The 12,561-nt window shown below is 47.6% G+C and overlaps 1 protein-coding gene across 1 annotated transcript in view; it reads left to right on the top strand.

Moving 5' to 3' along the window:
* The window catches only part of LOC122542251 (guanine nucleotide-binding protein subunit alpha-12-like), an 82,029-nt gene extending 70,062 nt beyond the window's left edge, over positions 1-11,967 (top strand). Inside the window, exon 3 of the mRNA XM_043679793.2 lies at positions 6,045-11,967. Coding sequence (XP_043535728.1) covers positions 6,045-6,614 — 570 coding nt within the window. The 3' untranslated portion in view covers positions 6,615-11,967. The remainder of the gene's footprint in view (positions 1-6,044) is intronic.
* Positions 11,968-12,561: the final 594 nt, after the last annotated feature.

Below are 12,561 nucleotides of genomic sequence, written 5' to 3'. Positions count from 1 at the left end.
ACTCCTGTGTTTCTGAAACTGTCCAGTTAACAGCCAACAGGATGGGGAGAGACTGGTTCTCTAAATCAGTCATGTCTGTCTGTTCAATATTGATTGGATGACTGTTCATGGTACTTCAGTCAGATTGATTAAGGGCCAGGGTGTCTATATATCTCTCACCTTGTGTCAGGCTCTCACCCTGTATCTTGCAATGTCTTTGCTCCACACACCCTCTCAGTCTCAGTCAATCGCACACCCTGTGTCTCTCAGTCTCAGTCTATCTCACACCCTGTGTCTCTCAGTCTATCTCACACCCTGTGTCTCTCAGTCTCAGTCAATCCCACACCCTGTGTCTCTCAGTCTCAGTCTATCTCACACCCTGTGTCTCTCAGTCTATCTCACACCCTGTGTCTCTCAGTCTCAGTCTATCTCACACCCTGTGTCTCTCAGTCTATCTCACACCTTATGTCTCTCAGTCTCAGTCTATCTCACACCCTGTGTCTCTCAGTCTATCTCACACCCTGTGTCTCTCAGTCTGTCTCACACCCTGTGTCTCTCAGTCTCAGTCAATCCCACATCCTGTGTCTCTCAATCTCAGTCTATCTCACACCGTATCTCTCAGTCTCAGTTTGTCTGACAATCTGTCTCTCAGTCTCAGTCTCAGTCTATCCCACACCCTGTGTCTCTTAGTCTCAGTCTGTTTCACACCTGTGTCTCTCAGTCTATCCCACACCCTGTGTCTCTCAGTCTATCCCACACCCTGTGTCTCTCAGTCTCAGTCTGTTTCACACCTGTGTCTCTCAGTCTGTCTCACACCCTGTGTCTCAGTCTCAGTCAATCCCACACCCTGTGTCTCTCAGTCTCAGTCTATCTCACACCCTGTGTCTCTCAGTCTCAGTCAATCTCACACCCTGTGTCTCTCAGTCTATCTCACACCCTGTGTCTCTCAGTCTCAGTCTATCTCACACCCTGTGTCTCTCAGTCTATCTCACACCCTGTGTCTCTCAGTCTGTCTCACACCCTGTGTCTCTCAGTCTCAGTCAATCCCACATCCTGTGTCTCTCAATCTCAGTCTATCTCACACCGTATCTCTCAGTCTCAGTTTGTCTGACATCCTGTCTCTCAGTCTCAGTCTCAGTCTATCCCACACCCTGTGTCTCTTAGTCTCAGTCTGTTTCACACCCTGTGTCTCTCAGTCTATCCCACACCCTGTGTCTCTCAGTCTCAGTCTGTTTCACACCTGTGTCTCTCAGTCTATCCCACACCCTGTATCTCTCAGTCTCAGTCTATCTCACCCTGTGTCTCTCAGTCTCAGTCTATTTCACACCCTCTGTCTCTCAGTCTGTTTCACACCCTGTATGTAGTATCATCAAACGTTACTGTAAGAAGGAGGCCATTGAATCCATCGTGTCTGTAGCATCTCCTGAAAGAGCTACTAATCTAGTCCCAGTCTCCAGCCCCATCTCTGTAACCCTCTATCTTCCTCCCTTTCAAATATGTATCTCCAACTCTCTTTTGAAACCTCCTGTGAAATCCGCCTCTCCCACTCTCCCAGGCAGCGCATTCCAAATCACAGCAGCTCTCTGAGTAAAGAGGTTTCTCCTCATCTCACTCCGAACTCTCTTGCTGATAATCTAAATTTGTGCCCCCTCATTACTGCCATACTAACTAGTGGGAACAGTATATCCTCTTTACCCTGTCAAAATTATTCATAAATTTACACTCCTCAATAAGGTCACCTCTTAATCTTCTCTGTTCCAAACAGAATACGCCCAATCTCTCTAAAAGAACAAAGAACTTAGAACAGTACAGCTCAGTACAGGCCCTTCAGCCCTCGATGTTGTGCCAACCTTTTATCCTACTCTAAGATCAGACTAACCTACAGACCCTTCATTTTACTACCATCCATGTGCCTATCCAAGAGTTGCTTAAATGTCCCGAATGTATCTGACTCTACTCCCACCGCATTCCACACACCCACCATTCTCTGAGTAAAGAACCTACCTCTGACATCTCCCCTAAACCTTCCTACAATCACCTTAAAATTATTCCTCCTCGTGATAGACATTTCTGTCCTGGGAAGATGTCTCTGGCTATCCACCTATCTGTGCCTCTCATCATCTTGTACACCTCTATCACATCACCGGTCATCCTTCTTCGCTCCAATGAGAAAAGCCCTAGCTCCCTCAACCTTTCTTCATAAGACATGCCCTCCAGTCCAGGCAGCATCCTGGTAAATCTCCTCTGCACCCTCTCTAAAGCTTCCACGTCTTTTCTATGATGAGATGATCAGGACTGAACACAATATTCCAAGTGTGGTCCAACCAGGGCTCTATAGAACTGCAGCATAACCTCGCAGCTCTTAAACTCAGTTCCCCTGCTAATGAAAGCCAACACACCATACGCCTTCTTAACAATCCTATCAACTTAAGTGGCAACTTTGAGGGATCTATGGACTTGGACCCCCAAGATCCTTCTGTTCCTCCACATTGCCAAGAATCCTGCCTTTAACCCTGGATTCTGCACTCAAATTTGACCTTCCAAAATGAATCACTTCACACTTTTCCAAGTTGAACTCCATCTGCCACTTCTCAGCCCAGTTCTGCATCCTGTCAATGTCCCGTTGCAACCTACAACAGCCCTCCACACTATCCACAACCCCACCAACCATCGTGTCACCGGCAAACGTACTAACCCACCCTTCCAGTTTCTCATCCAAAAATCACAAAGAGCAGAGGTCCTAGAACAGATCCCTGTGGAACACCACTGGTCACCGAGCTCTAGGCTGAATACTGTCCATTTATTATCATCCCTTACCTTCTATGGGCCAGCCAGTTCTGTATCCAGATAGCCAGATTTCCCTGTATCCCTTGCCTCCTTACTTTCTGAATGAGCCGACCATGGGGAACCTTATCAAACGCCTTGCTAAAGTTCATGTACACCATATCCACTGCTCTACCTTCACCAATGTGTTTTGTCACATCCTCAAAGAATTCAGTAAGGTTTGTGGGGCATGACCTTCCCCTCACGAGGCCATGCTGACTATCTCTAATCAAACCATGGTTTTCCCAAGTAATCATAAATCCTGTTTCTCAGAATCCTCTCCAAACATTTACCCACCACCGACATTAGACTGACTGGTCTGTAATTCTCAGGATTATCAGGTTTGAGCTACAGGGAGAGGCTGAACAGGCCGGGGCTGTTTTCCCTGGAGCGTCGGAGGCTGAGGGGAGACCTCATCGAGGTTTATAACATCATGAAGAGCATGGATAAAGTAAATAGACAGGATCACTTTCCCAAGGTGGCGGAATGTAAAACTAGCGGGCACATGTTTAAGGTGAGAGGGGAAAGATTTCAAAGGGATCTAAGGGGCAACTCTTTCACACAGAGGGTGGTGCGTGTGTGGAATGAGCTGCCAGAGGAAGTGTTGAAGGCTGATACAATTACAACGTGTAAAAGAATTCTGGATGGGTATATGAATAGGAAGGGTTTAGAAGGATATGGGCCAAGTGCTGGCAAATGGGACCAGATTTGGTTAGGATATCTGGATGGCATGGACTAGTTGGACCGAAGGGTCTGGTTCTGTGCTGTATATCTCTATGACTCTATCACTGCACTGGTTAGTTGCCCAGCACACGTATTTTCAACTGGACCATCATCTTTGAATTTGGTGAAGCCAATTTGTACCTCTCCCATTTCCTTGGCTTCAGTCAGCAGCTTACCCTGCTTGTTCCTTATGGGTCCCACTCTATCGTTTACTCATCTTTCACTGTTAACATTTAACTACTTGTTTTAATGCGGTCAGCCATTCCTCCCTCATTGTTTGACATAGCCTTCCTTATTCCAACAGTGGCCTAGCTCCTATGTTTGAGCTACCAAACCCGATCTCTGTGACTGAACAAAGCTCAGTCTCACAGCCTGGCGAACAAATTCCAATATATGGGAGAGGCCAGAATTCGATCTCCCAGATGTGAGCTGGTCTCTAATACACTCAATCAGGAATTCTGGAAAACACCAACTTGATTCAGAGAGTGGTTGGACTGTGGGGAGCTTGCTCACTCAAACTTCACCTTGTGCTAAAATGTTAAAATGATTGCACTTAGGGGAAACCTGGATAGATCCTGAGGGAGGAAGGAATGAGAGGACAGGATCAGAATAGAGTAGAATCCAGTTACAATTTACTTTCATGTGTCTATTTACAAATATAAGTGAAAGGTTTTAGAAGTCGCCATACCACGGTGCATAAATTAATGACAGGAGTCATAAATAAGAAAACATAAAAGTATAAGTTCGTCACAGTTGAACTAACGGCTCCTGGATTCGGGCTACAGTAGAAAAACAGGCTGAAATACCCATGCTGGGTTCAAACAAGATCTCCTCACTGGCACAGGCCTCCACACTGGGAATAGGCCTCCACACTGGGACTAGACCTCCACACTAGGACAAGGTCTCCACACTGGGACCAGGCCTCCACACTGGGACTAGACTTCCATACTGGGACTAGACCTCCACACTGGGACTAGGCCTCCACACTGGGACCAGGCCTCCACACTGGGACTAGACTTCCACACTGGGACTAGGCCTCCACACTGGGACCAGGCCTCCACACTGGGACTAGACTTCCACATTGGGATTAGGCCTCCACACTGGGATTAGACCTCCACACTGTGACTAGACCTCCACACTGGGACAAGGCCTTCACACTGGGACTTGACTTCCACACTGGGACTAGACTTCCACACTGGGACTAGACCTCCATGCTGGGACTAGACTTCCACGCTGGGACCAGGCCTCCACACTGGGACCAAGCCTCCACACTGGGAATAGGCCTCCACACTGGGACCAGGCCTCCACACTGGGACCAGGCCTCTACACTGGGACTAGGCCTCCACACTGGGACCAGGCCTCCACACTGGGACTAGACTTCCACACTGGGACTAGACCTCCACACTGGGACCAGGCCTCCACACTGGGATTAGGCCTTCACACTGGGACTAGGCCTCCACACTGTGACTAGACCTCCACACTGGGACTAGGCCTTCACACTGGGACTAGACTTCCACGCTGGGACTAGGCCTCCATACTGGGACTTGACTTCCACACTGGGACTAGACTTCCACACTGGGACTAGACCTCCACGCTGGGACTAGACTTCCACGCTGGGACTAGGTCTCCACACTGGGACTAGACTTCCACACTGGGACTAGACTTCCACACTGGGACTAGGCCTTCACACTGGGACTAGACTTCCACACTGAGACGAGACTTCCTCACTGGGACTAGGCCTCCACACTGAGACTAGACTTCCTCACTGGGACTAGGCCTCCACACTGAGACTAGACTTCCACGCTGGGACTAGACCTCCTCACTGGGACTAGGCCTCCACACTGGGACCCGACCTCTATACTGGGACTAGGCTTCCACACTGGGACTAGGCCTCCACTGGGACTAGACATCCACGCTGGGACTAGTCCTCCACATTGGCGCTAGACCTTCACACCGGTACTAGGCCTCCACACTGGGACTAAGCCTCCAAACTGGGACTATACTTCCACGCTGGGACTAGACCTCCACACCAGGACTAGACCTCAACACTGGGACTAGACCTGCACACTGGGACTAGACCTCCACACCAGGCTGCTGGGATATTCAGAAGCAATTGAAGTAGGCCTCCATGACACTATGAGCCCTTGGCCTGTACCACCATTCCAGGTCTTCAGAATCCACCTTGTTGCTGGGAGATGGGATTTGGTGTCTTCTGCTGAAGTTGTTAGAAGAAAGTAAGGTATCGAAATAAATGGCAACATTAAAAAAAGCATATAGGGAGAAAATGCAAAGTGGACGGAGTAGACGTGTATCTGGGCTGAGGAGCTCACACTTTCTGCTGTTACTCTGCCGCCATCTTGAATAAACTAGAGACGACAGGTGGTGGAAGGGGCTTGATTACAGTCTCAGTCGCACAGATCAGGTGGGCCCAGTGGTCTGGCTGTCTGCCTAATGGTGTAACTTTATTTTTTTGCTGTCAGGTTAGTCACGTTTGTGTTTGTCTCTGGCTTTCTTTCCAGAATTATCTTCCCACCAAGCAGGACATCCTACTCGCTCGAAGAGCAACTAAGGGCATCGTCGAGTATGACTTTCTCATCAAGGGCATCCCCTTCAGGATGATGGACGTAGGCGGACAGCGCTCCCAGAGGCAGAAGTGGTTCCTGTGCTTCGAAGGCATCACCTCCATCCTGTTCATGGTGTCGTCCAGCGAGTTCGACCAGGTCCTGATGGAGGACCGGCGCACCAACCGCCTGGTGGAGTCCATGAACATCTTCGAGACAATTGTGAACAACAAGCTCTTCGCCAGGGTCTCCATCATCCTCTTCCTGAACAAGACCGACCTGCTGGAGGCCAAGGTGAAGACGGTCAACATCGAGAAGCACTTCCCGGACTTTGTGGGCCGGCCCCACCACCTGGAGGACGTCCAGAAGTACCTGCTGTTGTGCTTCAACCGCAAACGGCGAGATCGGAGCCGCCCGCTGTTCCACCACTTCACCACTGCCATTGACACGGAGAATATCCGCTTTGTCTTCCATGCTGTGAAGGACACAGTTCTCCAGGAGAACCTCAATGATATCATGCTGCAGTGACGTGAGAGACCGTCTGCGGCCCTGGTGGGCCCAGGTCACGCCGAGGTCGCACAGGGGTCAAGTGGATGTGACTTCAGGCCCACACTGTTGGAGGCAACTGACAGTGCGGGGATGAGAAGAGGGGTCTAGGCCACACCGTATTTAATATTTAAGACCTTCACTCCCTGATATTCGAGGTTCTGCTGAAAATTCAGATGTATTTCACTGCCCGGCCTGGCCCTACTGATTGAGCGTTTATTCCTTTTGGATTCCACACCCACCGCCATTTTGGCTTTCGCTTCCCACCGTTCCCCTCCCCCACCACCAACAATGTTGGCTCAGATACTAAACAACTCCTCGGTCTTTTTTGGGAGTGCATACCTGGGCAATGGGAGCCAGTGGACCATCGAATTGAGGGAAGCATTACCTGACTTCCATGTCCCAGGAAAAGGTGGTAGCACTGAGGTCCAAGAACCCTCAAAGGTAGTCTTCCAGTTCCATCCCCATCTCAGGCCAACTGAGGTGTCTTGACCAAAAACTGAACCAAAGGCAGAGGTGAAGGAGTAATGTCACCAGATTGGCCTTGATAGATCCTTTGGTCCAACCAGTCCATGCCGAACATAATCCCAAAGTAAACTCATCCCACCTGCCTGCTCCCGGCCATATCCCTCTAAACCTTTCCCATTCATGTACTTATCTTTTCAACATTGTAATTGTACCCACATCCACCACTTCCTCAGGAAGTTCACTCCACACACGAACCACTCTCTGTGTAAAAAGGTTGCCCCTCATGTCTTTTTTAGATCTTTCTCCTCTCACCTTAAAAATACAACACCCCAGTCTTGAATCCCCCACTCGAGGGAAAATACACCTGCCATTCACCTGATCTTCAGCCCACATGATTTTGCAAACCTCAATAAGGTCACTTCTCAACCTGCTACACTCCAGTGAAAAAAGTCCCGGCTTGTCCAGCCTCTCCTTATAACTCAAACCCTCCATTCCCAGCAACACCCTGGAAAATCCCTTCTGAACCTTCTCCAGCTTAATTATGTCCTTCCTAAGACAGGGAGACCAGAACTGGACACAGTACTCTCCAGAAGAGGCCTCAACAATGTATTGTACATGATGTCCCAAATCCTCTATTCAAGGATCTGAGCATGACGGAAAGCATGCTAAACACCTTGTTAACCACCCTGTCTACATGTGACGCAAACTTCAAAGAATTATGTACCTGAACCTGAGGTCCCTTTGTTATACTACACAACCATGGCCTTAGCATTAATTGTAGAACTTCTGAATAGAGGGGTAGCACTGAGGAGTCCAGTGGTGTACTCCTGCTCCAAATCCATAAGATTGGACTTGGGTCAATGAGAGTCAGTGCAACATGAAGACCCAATGACCTCTCTCCTTTGTTGTTTGCTGATCGTCATGGTGATGGGGTCGTCAGGCTGGAGGGAGCACCCTGAGTGTTGTACAGTTCCTCATAGTCACCATTTGGGGAAAAAAGACAGAAGAAAATTCTCTAACAAAAAAACAATGTAGGTGGTAAAGTGTATTGCTGGTGTTGATTATTTTCTTATATTCAAGAGAAGAATTCTGATCTTGAGTTATTCCCTTCGTTTGGGATGGCATCATGGTTAAAACTCTGGGCTACTAATCTAAAGGCCGGGGCCAGTGCTTTGGACACAACGGGTTCAGTTCCCACGGCAACTGGTGGAATATGACCACAGTTAATTCAATCTGCAATCGACCAGGCTCCGTGATCATCGTGAAAACCCCATCCGGTTCACCACTGCCCTTCAGGGAGCGAAATCTGCCGACCTTTCTGGGCCTGGCCTACACGTGACTCCAGACCCGCAGCAACACGATTGAATCTCAACTGCCCTCTGAAATGGCTGAGGGAGGCACTGAGTTCAAGGGACCGTGGACCTTGCCAGTGAGACTCACTTCTGACTAAAAGAACGAATGAATTAAAGGACCTTTGGGACGCACTGCCCATTAAAACAGACTGTTACCTGAGAAAGGGAAGCGTGTGAAGCAACAGGAAGAAGATGGGGAGGGGGCACTAACCCTAAGACAGGGCCTAGTGAGTTGCTCAGGTCAAGGGCAATTAGGAATGGGCCACAGGTACCAATGATGTCCTCATCCCATGAAAACCCAACCTTGCCATATACGTTGCTTGGCACAGCCTTCTTTCCACCCACTTCCTCCTTCGGCCGAGGTGGCAAGGTGCTTGGTCTGATATCCGCCCAATTGTCTCTCTCCTCTGAATCCGAAGGTTCTGTATTCGAGTCCCGCTCCAGGAACTGTGGGTGCTCTGACGTAGGCCTTAGGCATCACTTTCTGACAGAGGGGATGCGAGCTGACCAGCTCTGTCCACTCATCCACCTGGTGGTTATCACACCAAGAGGGGAACAAGCTAGAAAAAGTGGGAGGTTCCATGTCAATGCTGGGGTTAAGAATGTTGGGAGCTCAGTGGGCCAATGGCCAGTCAACCAACTTGTTAATTAATAGTTAACATAGAACTAACCTGGATCTTTGGGGTTTGGGATTGTGCCAGGACCCATAGTCGGCTAATTCTCTAACATTGACGATGATAGTGTCCAGATGGCACCGAGTGATCAATGCCCACCCAGGAGTGAGTTACAGACTGCGGCCTGATTAATGGTTATGTTGGTTTATGTGTTGAGTATGGGACATGCAGGAATGAGTTAAAGATTGGACCCCGAGTGAGGGGTTTAGGTAATTTATATATAGATTAATAGAAACTGGGGAGTGAGAGTGAGTGAGGGGTTTGTGTGGTTTATATATAGAATAACACATACCTGGGAGTGAGAGCGAGTGAGGGGTTTGGAGAGGTTTATATATAGAATAACAGATACCCGGGAGTGGGGGTGAGTGAGGGGTTTATGTGGTTTATATGTGGAATACAGATATTTGGGAGTGAGTGAGGGGTTTGGGTGGGTTATATATAGAACAACAGATTCCTGGGAGTGAGTGTGAGTGAGGGGTTTGTGTGGTTTATATATAGAATAACAGATACCCGGGAGTGGGAGTGAATGAGGGGTTTGTGTGGTTTATTTATAGAATAACAGATACCTGGGAGTGAGAGTGAGTGAGGGGTTTGTGTGGTTTATATATAGAATAACAGATACCCGGGAATGGGTATGAGTGAGGGGTTTGTGTGGTTTATATATAGAATAACAGATACCCGGGAGTGAGAGTGAGTGAGGGGTTTGTGTGGTTTATATATAGAATAACAGATACTCGGGAGTGGGTGTGAGTGAGGGGTTTGTGTGGTTTATATATAGAATACCATATATCCGGGAGTGGGAGTGAGTGAGGGGTTTGTGTGGTTTATATATAGAATAACAGATTCCCGGGAGTGAGATTGAGAGGTTTGTGTTGTTTATATATAGAATAACAGATACCCGGGAGTGAGAGTGAGTGAGGGGTTTGTGTGATTTATATATGGAATAACAGATACCCGGGAGTGAGAATGAGTGAGAGGTTTGTGTGGTTTATATATATAGAATAACAGATACCCGGGAGTGAGACTGAGTGAGGGGTTTGTGTGGTTTATATATGGAATAACAGATACCTGGGAATGGGAGTGAGTGAGGGGTTTGTGTGGTTTATATATAGCATAACAGATACCCGGGAGTGAGAGAGTGAGGGGTTTGTGTGGTTTATATATAGAATAACAGATTCCCGGGAGTGGGAGTGAGTGAGGGGTTTGTGTGGTTTATATATAGAAGAACAGATACCCGGGAGTGAGAGTGAGTGAGGGATTTGTGTGATTTATATATGGAATAACAGATTCCCAGGAGTGAGAGTGAGCGAGGGGTTTGTGTGGTTTATATATAGAATAACAGATACCCGGGAGTGAGAGTGAGTGAGGGGTTTGTGTGGTTTATATATGGAATAACAGATACCCGGGAGTGAGAGAGTGAGGGGTTTGTGTGGTTTATATATAGAATAACAGATTCCCGGGAGTGGGAGTGAGTGAGGGGTTTTTGTGGTTTATATATGGAATAACAGATTCCCAGGAGTGAGAGTGAGTGAGGAGTTTGTGTGGTTTATATATAGAGTAACAGATACCCAGGAGTCAGAGTGAGCGAGGGGTTTGTGTGGTTTATATATAGAATAACAGATACCCGGGAGTGAGAGTGAGTGAGGGGTTTGTGTGGTTTATATATGGAATAACAGATACCTGGGAGTGAGAGAGTGAGGGGTTTGTGTGGTTTATATATAGAATAACAGATTCCCGGAAGTGGGAGTGAGTGAGGGGTTTGTGTGGTTTATATATAGAATAACAGATACCCGGGAGTGAGAGTGAGTGAGGGGTTTGTGTGGTTTATATATGGAATAACAGATTCCCAGGAGTGAGAGTGAGTGAGGGGTTTGTGTGGTTTATATATAGAGTAACAGATACCCAGGAGTCAGAGTGAGCGAGGGGTTTGTGTGGTTTATATATAGAATAACAGATACCCGGGAGTGAGAGTGAGTGAGGGGTTTGTGTGGTTTATATATAGAATAACAGATACCTGGGAGTGAGAGTGAGCGAGGGGTTTGTGTGGTTTATATATAGAATAACAGATACCCGAGAGTGAGAGTGAGTGAGGGGTTTGTGTGGTTTATATATAGAATAACAGATACCCGGGAGTGAGAGTGAGTGAGAGGTTTGTGTGGTTTACATATAGAATAACAGATACCCGGGAGTGAGAGTGAGTGAGGGGTTTGTGTGGTTTATATATAGAATAACAGATACCCGGAGTGAGAGAGTGAGGGGTTTGTGTGGTTTATATATAGAATAACAGATTCCCGGGAGTGGGAGTGAGTGAGGGGTTTGTGTGGTTTATATATAGAATAACAGATTCCCGGGAGTGAGAGTGAGTGAGGGGTTTGTGTGGTTTATATATGGAATAACAGATTCCCGAGAGTGGGAGTGAGTGAGGGGTTTGTATGGTTTATATATAGAATAACAGATACCCGGGAGTGAGAGTGAGTGAGGGGTTTGTGTGGTTTATATATGGAATAACTGATTCCCGGGAGTGAGAGTGAGTGAGGGGTTTGTGTGGTTTATATATAGAATAACAGATACCCAAGAGTGAGAGTGAGTGAGGGGTTTGTGTGGTTTATATATAGAATAACAGATACCCAGGAGTGAGAGTGAGTGAGGGGTTTGTGTGTTTTATATGTAGAATACAGATATTTGGGTGTGAGTGAGGGGTTTGGGTGGTTTATATGTGGAATAACAGATATCCGGGAGTGAGAGTGAGTGAGGGGTTTGTGTGGTTTACATATAGAATAACAGATACCCGGGAGTGAGATTGAGTGAGGGGTTTGGATGGGTTTTATATAGAACAACGGATATCCGGAAGTGAGGGTGAGTGAGGGGTTTGGGTGGGTCATATATCGCATAACAGATACTCGGAGTGAGATTGAGTGAGGGGTTTGGATGGGTTTTATATAGAACAACGGATATCTGGGAGTGAGGGTGAGTGAGGGGTTTGGGTGGGTCATATATCGAATAACAGATACTCGGGAGTGAGATTGAGTGAGGGGTTTAGATGGGTTTTATATAAAACAACGGATATCTGGGAGTGAGGGTGAGTGAGGGGTTTGGGTGGGTCATATATCGAATAACAGATACTCGGGAGTGAGATTGAGTGAAGGGTTTGGATGGGTTTTATATAGAACAATGGATATCTGGGAGTGAGGGTGAGTGAGGGGTTTGGGTGGGTCATATATCGAATAACAGATACTCGGGAGTGAGATTGAGTGAGGGGTTTGGATGGGTTTTATATAGAACAACAGATATCCAGGAGTGGGAGTGAGTGAGGGGTTTGTGTGGTTTATGTATAGATTAACAGATGCCAGGGAGTGAGGGTGAGTGAGGGGTTTAGTTTGCTGTTCTCTGTTGTTAGGGAGCAGTTTCCGATGTGAGGTTTGATAGCTGGAATGT

This window comes from Chiloscyllium plagiosum, unplaced genomic scaffold (assembly GCF_037043375.1).
Source record: "Chiloscyllium plagiosum isolate Xiang-an unplaced genomic scaffold, Cpla_swu_hap1 HiC_scaffold_33, whole genome shotgun sequence".
Lineage (NCBI taxonomy): Eukaryota > Metazoa > Chordata > Chondrichthyes > Orectolobiformes > Hemiscylliidae > Chiloscyllium > Chiloscyllium plagiosum.
The sequence above is the reverse complement of the archived record's forward strand: the minus strand, read 5'-3'. Positions and strand labels throughout refer to the sequence as shown.